General features: G+C 37.9%; 1 protein-coding gene across 1 annotated transcript in view; it reads left to right on the top strand.

Annotated features, from left to right (window-relative positions):
* EFCAB13 (EF-hand calcium binding domain 13) overlaps positions 1–14,963 on the top strand; it is a 132,299-nt gene that overhangs the window by 180 nt on the left and 117,156 nt on the right. Inside the window, exons 2-3 of the mRNA XM_059149515.1 lie at positions 6,607–6,722; positions 12,777–12,937. Coding sequence (XP_059005498.1) covers positions 6,693–6,722; positions 12,777–12,937 — 191 coding nt within the window. The 5' untranslated portion in view covers positions 6,607–6,692. The remainder of the gene's footprint in view (positions 1–6,606; positions 6,723–12,776; positions 12,938–14,963) is intronic.

Genomic DNA, 14,963 nt, shown 5'->3' with positions numbered 1-14,963 from the left:
TTCGCTGCGTGGGAGCCCGGGAAGGTTGTGGAGAGGGAGCGCGCGGTACCGCGAGGCATTGTGGGGCTTGTGGCCAGGACCTCATGATCTCGGAGGCCTGGAGGCCTCACGCTGTGGGGAGGGAAGAGGGAGACACTCCTGGGGCCCCAGGGGGTCCACGGTGGGGCTCTCAGGGAACAGAGGTGGGAGGCAAGACTTACTGAGAGAGAGAGAGAAGAGCCTCGGAGTTTAAGGGAAGAGCATGCAGCACGGCGCGAGGGACAAAGTAGAACAGTTACAGAGATGGAGGAAGATTCCAGAAGGGGAAGCGAGGTGACTGGGCCAGACAGTAAGGGGCAGAGGCAGAGGGATGATGGGATTGGGTCTGACGGTGCCTCAGAAATGTTGGTGGTTCTAGAGGGGTGGAGGTCATCGTAGTTGGGAAGCTGCCCGGCTCCTTCAGCACACACTTGAACCTGTGTTAGAGCACCTGTTTTCATCTGGTGGGTAGTTTACCTTGTTTACATGTCTGCTTACTTTCTTCCCTGGAAGTCTAAACAAGCAGGGCCTATTGGAATGTTCCATGGCGCAGGTTCTTGCATCAAGTGGAAGTTCACTCAGTATTTGTTAAAGATGGTGATTGGGGTGATGCATGTCATGTTTGAACTTTAAGGGCTGCAGGTGTGGTGAAGAGATGGATGCAGTTGCTCTAATGGACATTTGCAGCCAGCATAGCAAGAGAGGAGTGAATAAGTGAGGGGGTGGCTTGTGAGGGAAGCCAGTGGAAGGCAAGAGCAGAAGAGTTCATTCTAACAAGAAACAATCCCCCTTCACTTTATTTTAAAATGTTTATTTATGTATTTAAATTCCAATATAGTGAACGTATAATGTTAGTTTCAGGTGTACATTATAATGACTCAACAATTCTATACGTTACTCCATACTCATTATACTCTTAATCCCCATCACCTATGTCACTCATCGCCCCAGCCACCTCTCCTCTGGTAACCATTAGAGTCTGTTTTTTGGTTTGTCTTTTTTTTTTCTTTTTCTTTTTTCATTTTCTTTCTTTCTTAAATTCCACAAATGCGTGAAGTCATGTGGTATTTGTCTTTCTCTGACTTACTTCACTTAGCATTATATTCTCCAGCTCTGTCCATGTTGTTGCAAGTGGCAAGATGTCATTCTTTTCTTGTGCCTGAGTAATTTTCCTGTGTGTATATCTTAAGATATAGATATCTTAAGATATATAGATATATGATCTGTAGATATATAGATATCTATATCTATATCTTCTTTATACATTTATCTATTGATAGACACTTGGGTCACTTCTGTAATTTGGCTATTGTAAATAATGCTGCAGTAAACCCAAGGCTGCATATATCTTTTTGAAAGTATTTTTGTATTCTTTCGGTAAATATCTAGTAGTGTGATACTGGACCATATGGTACTTCTATTTTTAACTTTTTAACAAACCTCCATCCTGTTTTCCCCAGTGGCTGCACCAGTTTGCATTCCCACCAACAATGCACAAGGATTCCTTTTTCTCCATTTCCGTGTCAACACTTGTTTCTTGTGTTTTTAAATTTAGGCATTCTGACAGGGGTGAGGTGATAACTTATTGTGGGTTTGATTTCCATTTCCCTTAAGATTAGTGATGTTTAGCGTCTTTTCATGTGTCCTTTGGCCATCTGTATGTCTTCCTCTCCTAACTGTAACATAGATCTATTATAATTTTGCCAAGAATTGGAAAACCCTTTAGTAATAATATGATAGCTTGATCTATATAGGGACTGAATCAATATGATACTTTAAAAAATACTTGTGATGTATCAGAGGGTTTTGAATTTCCTCACTTCTTTTTGATAGTTTTTGATGAATCAGGTGACAGCCAAGATGTAAGGGAAAATGAAGAAGAGAAGTGTTTAGTTGGGAGTGTGGTGGGCAGAACACAGGCATGGCTGGTAGTGGCCGTTTTCTCTCTCACTCTCCTCTAGGACAAGAGGGGAAATAGATGACCCCCCTTCTTGATTCTAATAGGTGCTTCCAGTCATTTTTTCACCCCATTCTCGAAATGCTCAGTTTGGCATCTCACATTATCAGATTATTACCACCCACTACCATTTCCTTTTGCTTCAGTCAAATTTCAGCTCCTGGCTTTCTCCTGCTCTCACTGTACTCCTGTCACAATTCTTGTGACTTTAGCAATCATACAGATGATCCTTCTAGTATCCTGATCTCTCAGTTCCTGTCCTCCTACAGTAATTTAATCTTTCCTCAGTCACTTGCTCCCTTTTACATATTCTCAATCTTGTATTACCAATAATTGCAACTCTGTTCTCTTAATACAGTAGTCCCCCCACCTTATTCTCATTAGTACCTCCTTGGTTTCAGTTACCCGTGGTCAACTGTGGTTCAGCAGATTTTCCTGACTTACCATCAAAAGGTCAGTAGTAGCATAATGCTATGTCACAATGCCTACATCATTCCCTTCACTTCATCTAATCACTTTTTATCTCACATCATCATCATCAGAAGTGTGAGTACAGTACAATAAGATATTTTGAGAGCGACAGTAGTCACATAACTTTTATTATATTGTTATAATCTATTTTATTATTATGTATTATTAATCTCTTACTGTGCCTTATTTATAAATTAAACTTTATCATAGGATATGTGTATGGGTAAAACAATATATACTGGGTTTGGTACTCTGTAGTTTCAGACTTCCACTGGGGGTCTTAGATTGGATCCCTCCTGGATAAGAGTTGGAAGAGTACTGTATGTCCCACCCTCCAACTATCACATTCTTATCTTTCAGGCTCACTCTGACTCTAATAATCCTTGGATCCCACCAGGATCTTCAGTCCACTTTTTTTTTTTTTTTTAATGTCACTCACCCTCCTTTTTACTTATTTCCCACCTACTTACTCAGTTTGTTTCATGGTCAATAATTAAAACCATTCCCTTGCATCCCCCCCCCCCCCAGTTCCTTTATTGCATTTTCAGTTCATTTTAATTTCTTGGCTAAATTATAATCCTATATTAAATCTAGATCTCTGCCTCACTGAAAGCACTTCTACATTGAATATAATTAGAGAAAAAACACAATCATGCTTACTGGTTTCCCTTTAAATTCATGATCACTTCCTCAAGGGGCTCTGATGCTGTCCAGCAACCATATCAAGTATCCCTGGGCTATTAATTCTTCTATTCTCCTAGAGGCCTGTTTTTATTACAATACCTCTGTCCTCAAACATCTAGCATCTCTTTTCATGTCCTTATTCTCAGTTGATTATGTTGTTTCCTGTTTCACTAAGAAAACTAAAGCAATCAGGGGCACAGCTTGTTTCAGTTGGTAGAGCATGTGACTCTTGATCTCAGGGTCATGGGTTCAAGCCCCATGTTGGGTATATAGCCTACCTAAGATTAATATATATATATATATATATTGCTTTAGTTTTCACACACACACACACACATATATATATATATATATATATATATATTGCTTTAGTTTTCTTCTATATATATATATATTAGAAGAAAACTAAAGCAATAAGGTGATTTTCACAAGCTTCCACAACCACATCTACTCTTCATGTAATTAAATCAATTACTCTGCCACATCTATTCCTATGAGTATATTTTTAGCTAAGAACAAACCCTGCCCTTGTGCCCTAAATCTCATCTCCTTTATCCTACTTGAGAATATTGTTTCAGTAATTCTGCCCTTCCATGTGATGAATTTTTGCTCCTCTAGTAGATTATTCTTACCCACACATGAACATGCCTTTGTTTTCCCCTATTCCAAACCCTCATAACTCTTTTACCCCTCAGCTACTACCTTGTTTCTCTTCCCTTTTATAGCCTAACTCTTTGAGATAATCATCTCTTCTGTTTGCCTATTTATCTCCCTCACTGTCTCTTGAACTCACTCCAAGAACATTATCTCCTTACCATGCTACCCAAATAGCTTCTACTGTTGGTGTCCTCCATGTTGGAAAACCTAATCAGTCATTCAGTACTCATTTTCTTGACCCAACGGCAGCATTTGTCGCAGTTCATTAGTCATTCTTCTTTTGAATAATTTTTTTTCACTTGGCTTTTAGGAATCTAGACTCACTTGATTTTTCTCCTTGTAGCAACTAGAGTGATTTTTTTCAGAAAGGACTTTAGATCATGTCATAGCTCTGCTCAAAACACTCCAGTGATTTCCCACCTCAGAGCACAAGCCAAAGTTCTTAAAATGATCTAGGGGCCCTCTATATCTGCCTCCCTCTCTTGATCCCCCCTGCTCTCTCTCCTCCTTTCACTTTGCTTTCTCTGCTTCAGCTTTGTGAGCCTACCCACTGTTGTTTGAACAGTGAAGCTCCTTCTTACTTCTGAGTCTTTGTACTTGGTTTTATCTGGCTGAAATGCTTTCCCCTAATATATTCATTGGCTTCCTACTTTAATTCTTTCAGGTCTATAATTAAAGTCTCCCTCTCAGTAAAGTCTCCCTTGGCTACCCTGTCTGTTCCTGCATCTTTTTCCAAACACCATACTTCATATTCTTCCACCCTACTTTACATTTTTTCTTTTAATACTTATCACAGAAGACATACTACATATTTTATTTATTTTTCGATTTTATTGTCTCTCTTTGACAAGAATGTAAGCTCCATGAGGGCAGGATTTATTTCTTCCCATTTTTACTGCTATATCTCCAGATCCAGGAGGATAGCTCTTACTAGTACATAGTAGGCATACAATATATAAATGTTGAATTCATATGGATTAAATTTATATGAATTTCATGGATGGAGGGGTGAATGGATAGATGATTGGAAAAGGAGGGGTACAGCTCTTCATTTCTCTTGGTTTGTCCTTGCAAGTTCAGATATGTGTCATAGATTGAGAGTTGAGAAACAATTCTCTTGTCAAGTTTATGGAGAAGAGACTTCCTGTACTATTTTTTTTCTTAGATTGGAGAGGGTTGTGGTATGTGGTGTGTGGTATCTGATTTATCCAGCAGATTAAAACATATTGACTTTTTAGATAGGTCTATAAATTATGAAACAATTCTTCCTTTCAAGGTAATTTAAATAAAGCTTACTCTGCTGATTTAAGTACTTTGAGGGGTGCCTAGTTTGCTCTGTTGGGTAAGCATCTGCTTTTGACTTAAGGTCATGATCCTGTGGCCGTGGGATTGAGTCCTCCAAGCAGGGAGGGGAGTTGGCTTCTCCCTCTGTCCCTCACTCTGGCTTGCGTGCTCTCTCTTTCACCCTCTCTCTCAAAAATAAGTAAATAAAATCTTAAAAAATTAAGTTCTTTGATACCTTAAGAAGCTCTGTGTAACTTAATACAGAGGAAATGTCTTCCTTCTTTCACTTCTCCCTCTCTTCCTCACTTCTTTCTTTCCTTCATTTATTATATACAGATAGCATTGTGTTTGGTATTGTGAAAATAATCCAAAGAATGATAAGATACCCATCCATTTCTTTCAGTCCACTTATGAAATTTAGATTATAGTTGATATAAAAGATATGTGATAAAAGTACAAGGCAAATGATTAATGCCAGTTGAATAGTGAAGACAGTGACAATGGTGAAGTTGGTGTTATACAAAGTAGTCTAGAGGTAAAGATTGAACTGGCTAGAAAATATCTAGAAGAGGTTGATTCAATGGATCGCTGGGGATATCTGCATAGCCATCTAATGTCTTCTGAAATGGATATTTGTCACATGGTTTCATTTTATTTTAACGTGTTTTGAATTCCAGGAATGTTGGACATATCACATTCAATAGTAATTAGGACAACTTTACAGAAATAAGTGATTTTAAAGTGCTGTCTCTATTAGAATATTAATACTTGCCATTAAATGTCACAGTATGAAAATGGCAGGTCATTGCAACTAGCAGTGTAATATAACTAGCAATGTAATAAACAGCACATCCAATGTGACTCAGATGGGGGGTATAAAAATGTGAAAATGTGGGGAATTTCTAGATGCTTGGTATGTGATGTGGAAATCTCTGGTTGAAAACAAGCTAAGGCATCTTTTGTTCGCAATACCATTTTTTTGATCAGCAGTATTACAGGGTGCTAAAGACCAAGGGGTTTCAGTTAGGCTGCCTAATTTCAAATTCTGACTCTACTATTTGTTGGCTGTAATCTTGTGCAACTTGATCTAAGTCTTTATTTTCCTCATTGTAACATAAGAGTAATAGTAATTCCTTAAGAGATATTTATGAGGAATAAATGAAATAATTTATGTCAAAGTATTTATCATAGTGTCTAGTACACAGTAAGCATTTAGTAACATTGGTGATTGCTGTCATGTTAGTAGTTCTGCTTCTCTGGGTTTATCTGAATAAATAAATATAACTGGATTTTTCTGCTTTTTATGTCACTCGAGTTTGGTTTTCTCTATTTCTTCTTATACCACAAAAGGTAAAGTTAAGGGACTGGATGATCTCCTGTGAGTTACATTATTCTTTTTTCCTAGCTTTTGTGCACATACCAATCCATATTATGCTATGAGTGTTACAATACAAGGATAACTTCAGGTAGATAAATATAATTAAGTCTCTTAAACTGGCATATGACTTTTTCTTTCTTTCTTTTTTTTTGGACAGGAAATCCTTTTGTGCTATTGGTCATTCATACTTGTTCATCAAGGCCATTGAGTCCTCAAGGGCAGAATTTACTGCTAAACCGAAAAATGGAAACTAAAGTACCTTTATTCTGCCAGGTATTTTTTTGAAATAGTTTCTAAAGACTCCTTCCTGTTCTTTTTTTTTTTTAATTAGTTTACATTAAAAAATTATTTTACATTATCTCATGTCCTTAACCAGTAAGCAGATTCATAGAGCAATATAGTTAGAAGATCTTGCTTAACAACTAAGGTAACTTCTCAGGTCTTTTCATGGGCATATGCTGAAACTTCTCATCCCAGCCATCTATGTAGTGTCAAGAGATCTGAGGTGTATGATGAGAGTATTTTTTGGGGGTAGGAACTGGGATAATTTTTTCAGGAGAATAAAGTATTTAAACCTACATGAAGGTTGTAGATGACATAATTAATGATGTGGGAATCTATCTAGACGGTAATAGATACCAAGTTTCTCTAGCCTTCTTATCTGTGATTCGTGGGATACTCTTATCCATTGGCCAATATTGTATCAAACAAAAAACAAACCTGAACTTAGTAAGGAGAGACTTTATTTGAAAGGATTATTGTGAGAGGGAAAAAGGACTATTTATTGAAATAGCAGGAGGGGGGATTATTACAACAGGGAGAAGGCTGTGACCAGAAGATCTGCAAACTTCTCAAGGGCTAGGCAAAAAGAGCCCCCCTCCCCCAATAGACAGGAGTCAACAAGGCTAGAAGGAACTGGATGTGGGGAAGTGGAATGAAAGAATGGCATGATTGGATAAATAGATCAGAGAGTATTTTAGGGGCCAGGAGGAAGAAGAGAAGCTTAACTATTTTGGCTCATAAGCATTTTGTTCTGATTAGTCAGTGGGATTAAACATTTTGACTCATCATGCATGAAGGAAAGAAAGGGAATTTTGGCTTTGTCATAGGTAAACAAGGTGGATATCTGTGAGTTTTATCTAAAGCATATGAGGAAGGGTTCTTTGCAGTAAGCCATTTTCCAGAAGACAAAAGGGTGAGGGGATACCTTTAATTTTCATTGTTTTCTGGAAGCATAGGACTCAGAACTCAGTGTTGTACAGTGAGAATCTTACCCTTTTAAATTTATGCTTTTAATGGATTTGGTGCCACCAGGTAAGACATGTACCTTATTATAATCCAAAACAGAACAAAACAAAAAACCCCCAAGGCTTCTTGCTAATTACCAAGGTTTGTGATACATATATTAACCTGTTCCACCTTTTTATACCTAATTCTTTGTTGATTGGGCCCTCATAACATGATTTTGAAGATGAATTCTTAAAATTAAAATAATTAACAATATTAACATACCATACCTGTTTATCTTCCATAGGCTATATAGTTTATACTTCTTATATCTTTAATTAACCATAGAGTTTCAGAAGTGGTTTCATTTTCTCTATCTTCAGAGTTTCTGTTCACTATTTGGCCACTTTTGTTCATCTGGTCTTTGATGACAGGTTTTTTGCCTCTCTTTTTAGATCTTCCTCTTTTTAGTTTCCTGGTTTTTGTTTTGAGTCATTTTCCTGAATGCCTCTAGGAAACTTTTCATCATTCCTCATAAATACCTCGTTAAGGCAACAAATCAGATTGCCTTTTTTTAAAATTTATTTTTTATTTTCAGCATAACAGTATTCATTGTTTTTGCACCACACCCAGTGCTCCATGCAATCCGTGCCCTCTATAATACCCACCACCTGGTACCCCAACCTCCCACACCCCCGCCACTTCAAACCCCTCAGATTGTTTTTCAGAGTCCATAGTTTCTCATGATTCACCTCCCCTTCCGTTTTACCCCAACTCCCTTCTCCTCTCTAACAACCCTTGCCCTCCATGATATTTGTTATGCTCCACAAATAAGTGAAACTATATGATAATTGACTCTCTCTGCTTGACTTATTTCACTCAGCACAATCTCTTCCAGTCCCATCCATGTTGCTACAAAAGTTGGGTATTCATCCTTTCTGATGGAGGCATAATACTCCATAGTGTATATGGACCATATCTTCCTTATCCATTCATCCGTTGAAGGGCATCTTGGTTCTTTCCATAGTTTGGCAACCGTGGCCATTGCTGCTATAAACATTGGGGTACAGATGGCCCTTCTTTTCACGACATCTGTATCTTTGGGGTAAATACCGAGTGCAATGGCAGGGTCATAGGGAAGTTCTATTTTTAATTTCTTGAGGAATCTCCACACTGTTCTCCAAAGAAGCTGCACCAACTTGCATTCCCACCAACAGTGTAAGAAGAAGTCAAACTCTCTCTCTTCGCAGATGACATGATTCTTTATATGGAAAACCGAAAAGACTCCACCCCCAAACTACTAGAACTCATACAGCAATACAGCAACGTGGCAGGATACAAAGTCAATGTACAGAAATCAGTGGCTTTCTTATACACTAACAATGAAAATACAGAAAGGCAAATTAGAGAATCGATTCCATTTACTATAGCACCAAGAACCATAAGATACCTGGGAATAAACCTAACCAAAAAGGTAAAGGATCTGTACTCGAGGAACTATAGAGCACTCATGAAAGAAATTGAAGAAGACACAAAAAGATGGAAGACCATTCCATGCTCTTGGATCGGAAGAATAAACATTGTTAAAATGTCTATACTGCCTAGAGCAATCTATACTTTTAATGCCATTCCGATCAAAATTCCACCGGTATTCTTCAAAGAGCTGGAGCAAATAATCCTAAAATTTGTATGGAATCATAAGAGACCCCGAATCGCTAAGGAAATGTTAAAAAACAAAAATAAAGCTGGGGGCATCACGTTACCTGATTTCAAGCTTTATTACAAAGCTGTGATCACCAAGATAGCATGGTACTGGCATAAAAACAGACACATAGACCAGTGGAACAGAGTAGAGAGCCCAGATATGGACCCTCAACTCTATGGTCAATTAATCTTCAACAAAACAGGAAAAAATATACAGTGGAAAAAAGATAGTCTTTTCAATAACTGGTGCTGGGAAAACTGGACAGCTATATGTAGAAGAATGAAACTCGACCATTCTCTTACTCCATGAAAGACAAGATCTTAAGAGGATGACAGGACAAGGCACAGACAGAGAGTAAATATTTACAAAAGATATATCTGATAATGGACTGCATTTCTTTTGTATATTCAAAAATATGCAAAGAACTCAACCCAAATTAAAAATAGGCAAAAGATTGAGGCGCTTGGGTGGTTCAGTTGGTTATGCACCCAACTCTTGGTTTCAGCTCAGGTCATGATCTTTGGGTCATGAGACTGAACCCCACAACAGGCTCCATCCTGGACATGGAGCCTGCTTGGAATTCTCTCTCTTCATCTTCTTCTGCCCCTGCCCCCAATGCCACATGCTCTCCCTCAAAAAAAAAAAAAAAAAAAAAAAAGATGGACAAAAGATCTTAATAGACTCCTTACCAAAGAAGATATACAGATAGCAAATAAATACAGGAAGAGATGCTTGGCATCATATCATTAGAGAATTGCAAATCAAAACATCTAGATACCACTATATCTATTAGAATGGCGCAAATCCAAAATACCGACAAAGCCAAATGCTGGCAGGGATGTGGAGCAAGAGGAACTCTCATCCTTTGCTGGTGGGAATGCAAAATGATACAAGCACTTGGAAAAAAAGTCTCTTACAAAACTAAACATACTCTTACCATATGTTGCAACAATTTCACTTACTGGTATTTACCCAAAGGAGTTAAAAACCTATATGCAAACTCAACACCCAAAGAACAAATAATCCAATCAAGAAATGGGCAGAGGACATGAGCAGACATTTCTGCAAAGAAGACATCCGGATGGCCAACAGACTCATGAAAAAGTGCTCCATATCACTCGGCATCAGGGAAATACAAGTCAAAACCACAATGCGATATCACCTCACACCAGTCAGAATGGCTAAAATCAACAAGTCAGGAAATGACAGATGCTGGCGAGGATGCGGAGAAAGGGGAACCCTCCTACACTGTTGGTGGGAATGCAAGCTGGTGCAACCTCTCTGGAAAACAGCATGGAGGTTCCTCAAAATGTTGAAAATAGAACTGCCCTATGACCCAGCAATTGCACTATTGGGCATTTACCCTAAAGATACAAACGCAGTGATCCAAAGGGGCACGTGCACCTGAATGTTTATAGCAGCAATGTCCACAATAGCCAAACTATGGAAATAACCTAGATGTCCATCAACAGATGAATGGATCAAGAAGATGTGGTATATATACACAATGGAATACTATGCAGCCATCAAAAGAAATGAAATCTTGCCATTTGCGACAACATGGATGGAACTAGAGCGTATCATGCTTAGCGAAATAAGTCAGGCGGAGAAAGACAACTATCATATGATCTCCCTGATATGAGGAAGTGGTGATGCAACATGGGGGCTTAAGTGGGTACGAGAAGAATAAATGAAAGAAGATGGGATTGGGAGGGAGACAAACCATAAGTGACTCTTAATCTCACAAAACAAACTGAGGGTTGTTGGGGGGAGGGGGTTTGGGAGAAGGGGGTGGTATTATGGACATTGGGGAGGGTATGTGTTTTGGTGAGTGCTGTGAAGTGTGTAAACCTGGTGATTCACAGACCTGTACCCCTGGGGATAAAAATATATGTTTATAAAAAATAAAAAAAATTTATTAAAATTAAAAAAAAAACCTATATGCACACAAAAGCCTGCACACAGATGTTTATAGCAGCCTTATTCCTAATTGCCAAAACTTGGAAATAAACAAAATGACCTTCAGTAGATGAATGGATAAATGAACTGTGGTACATTTAGGAAATGGAATACTATTTGGCACTGAAAAGAAATGAGCTGTCAAACCACGAAAAGATGTGGAGGAACCTTAAATGCGTACCATTAAGTGAAAGAAGCCTAACTGTCAAGATGGCGTGCTGTATGATTCAAACTATATGACATTCTGAAAAGGCAAAACTATGTGGACTAAAAAGACCAGTGGTCGCCTGTGGTGAGGAGGGGTGGGGAAAGTTGAATAAGCAGAGCACAGAAGATACATGGGGCAGTGAAACTATTCTATATGATATTATAATAATGGCAACATGTCATTATACATCTTTCCAAATTCATAGAATGCACAACACTGAGTCAATCCTGATGTAAACTATGGACTTTGGGTGAAAATGATATGCCAGGGTAGGTTCACCATAACAAAAGTACCACTGTGGTGTAGAATATTGATATTGGAGGAGGCTGGAAAAGCATAGGGGCAGGGGGCATATGGGGGCTCTCCACTCAATTTTGCTGTGAATCTAAAACAGCTCGAAAAAATGTCTATTGAGGAAAAAAAGAAGCAGCTATATTACTTTTAAATAGATAGGCCCTCCAACAAAAAAGAACTAGAGCCTAGAAGCAATGAACATGTTTAGAAAAAGAGGAATGAAGTTAGAAATAAACTCTTTTGAAATCTGGCTGTTTGCTTAAAACAACTGGAATGCAACTAGTCGATCAAAGGTCTATTAGTTTTTAACCCCTGAAAAATTAACACAGGCAATTTATAAAGCAGATCACCAAAGGAGTTTAGAGAACTTCTATTTCTGCATAAAATAGAAATGAAGGGAACTACTTCAGTGACTTATAGGGTCTGCATATATTTGTCTTACAACAGAGGCGCACCTTTAACAACTTGCTTCATAAAAAGGTGAACCATGAGAGACTATGGACTCTGAAAAACAATCTGAGGGTTTTGAAGGGGCGGGCGGTGGGAGGTCGAAAAAAATAATGAATACTGTTTTTCTGAAAATAAAAAAATTAAAAAAATTAAAAAAAAGTCTTTCATTGAGCAGAAATTTTTAATTTAATGAAGTAAGCTTAAAGATGCCTTAAGAACTAGATTCAACAACTGTTAAATACATTCATGAATGCTGGATGTTTTATAGCTGCATAATGCACTGAAGATAGTTGGTGGCATTTAGAATATGTACCTAATCTGGCCTAATGCACTAATAATTAAATCCTTTTTAATAAAATTCTATTTGGTAGCATCATTTTAGAGAAAATGTTGATCTACAATGAGCGATTTGACCCAGAATGTCATATTTAATTTATATGTGGAAAGAGAACATAGCTGACTATGAATCTTGGTTGCTCTCCAGGCAGAAGAAAATATCAGTTTATCAGATCATGGCTGTAATTCATTTGTAACCAACCTGTCATCAAGACGTACTGATAACAAGAAAGACGTCAAATTTTCTAAAGCAACGCAGAAGAGAATTTCACATGAAATTAGGGATTTGAGACTAGAACACAAAAAAATGTAAGTTAAACTTTGAAGTTAGTTGAATTATACTTCTGTCAGTTTGCGAGAATAAAAAATGTAGCTCATAAGTTCTCCTAATGTTTTAAAATGTAGAGGATCATGCATATTTGTGGCCATTCTTTCAGAAGTATAGTTTTAATTCCTGCATAGTCATTCTCTTCATTTTTTCTCACTTCTCTCACAACTTTGTGGAAACCTATAAGCCATCATAGATTTCCAGTTATAGGAGAGCAATTATCCATATGTCTGTTAATTTGTCTTTAAGTAATATATTTAAATGTACTGTGTGATAACATATGTTTACATTGGGAAATGATTTACTTTTTACTCATTTCACATATTTACATTATTTAGTTATTTATTTTTGGTGAGGACATTTAAGTTCTACCATCTTAGCAAATTTCAATTATGTAATACAGTATCATCAACTATAGTCATTATGTTAGACCCACAGACCTTATTTATCTTTTAGTTAGTTTTATAACCTTTTACCAGCCTCTCCCTATTTTTATTTATCATACCCCCAACCCCTGGAAACCACCATTCTACTCTCTGTTTCTGTGCATTTGGCTTTTTTATAAAAATGATTTGAGAGAGAGAGCATGAGCAAGAGAGCCTGAGCAAGGGGGAGGGGCAGCAGGAGAGGGAGAAAGAGGTTTCCTGCTGAGCATCTGGTAGCCTAATGCTGGACTCAATACCAGGATTCCATCCCAGGACCCTGGGATCATGACCTGAGCTGAAGGCAGGGGCTTAACTGACTGAGCCACCCAGGTGCCCCTGAATTTGGCTTTTAATAGATTCCACATGTAAATGAGATCATCCAATATTTGCCTTTCTCTGTCTGACTTATTTTACTTTACATAATGCCCTCAGGTCCATCCATGTTGTCACAAATGGCAGGATTTCCTTCTTTCTCATGGCTGGGTAGATTCCAGTTTGTGTGTGTGTGTGTGTGTGTGTGTGTGTGTGTGTGTGTGAGAGAGAGAGAGAGAGAGAGAGAGAGAGATATCACATCTTTAACCATTTATTTGTTGATGGACATTTATATTGTTTCCATATTTTGGCTATTATGAATAATGCTGCAGTGAACATGGGAGTGTAGTATCTCTTTGAGATCCTGTTTTCATTGCTTTTGGACACATACCCAGAAGTGGAGTTGCTGGATCATATCGTAGTTACATTTAAAATTTTTGAGGAAACTCAACAGTTTTTCATAGTTGCTGCACCAATTTACATTCCCCCCAGCAGTAAATAGGTACTTCCTTTTTTCCACATGCTTGCCAATACTTGTTTTTTCTTGAAAATAGCCATCCTAACAGGTGTGAGGTGATATCTCATTGTGGTTTTGATTTGCATTTTCTTGATGAGTGATGTTGAGCACCTTTTCATGTACCTGCTGGCCATTTGTGTATCTTTTTTGGAAAAGTGTCTATTCAGGTCCTTTTTAAAGTGGATTATTTGTGGGGCGCCTGGGTGGCTCAGTGGGTTAAGCCTCAGGTCATGATCTCAGGGTCCTGGGATGGAGCCCCACGTCAGGCTCTCTGCTCAGCAGGGAGCCTGCTTCCTCCTCTCTCTCTGCCTGCCTCTGCCTACTTGTGATCTGTCTGTCAAATAAATAAATAAAATCTTTTTTAAAAAATAAAAAAAATAAAGTGGATTATTTGTTTATTTGCTATTGAGTTGCATGAATTCCTTGTGTATTTTGAATATTAATTAATCAGATATGTGGTTTTGCAAATATTCTCTTTCATTCCATGGGTTGCCTTTTCATTTTGTCAATGGTTTCCTTTGCTGTGTAGAAACTTTTTTAGTTTGATATTGTCCCATTTATTTTTGCTATTGTTACCTTTGCTTTTAGTATCAAATCCAAAAAATTATTGCCAAGACCAATATCATAGAGCTTACTACCTATGTTCTAGAGAGTTGCTCTTTCTTTCTCAAGATTGCTTTGGTTCTTTGAGGTCTTCTGTGGTTCTATACAAATTTTAGGAATATTTGTTCTATTTCTGTGAAAAATGCCACT

The sequence above is a fragment of the Mustela lutreola genome, chromosome 15, assembly GCF_030435805.1.
Source record: "Mustela lutreola isolate mMusLut2 chromosome 15, mMusLut2.pri, whole genome shotgun sequence".
Taxonomy (NCBI): domain Eukaryota; kingdom Metazoa; phylum Chordata; class Mammalia; order Carnivora; family Mustelidae; genus Mustela; species Mustela lutreola.
The sequence above is the reverse complement of the archived record's forward strand: the minus strand, read 5'-3'. Positions and strand labels throughout refer to the sequence as shown.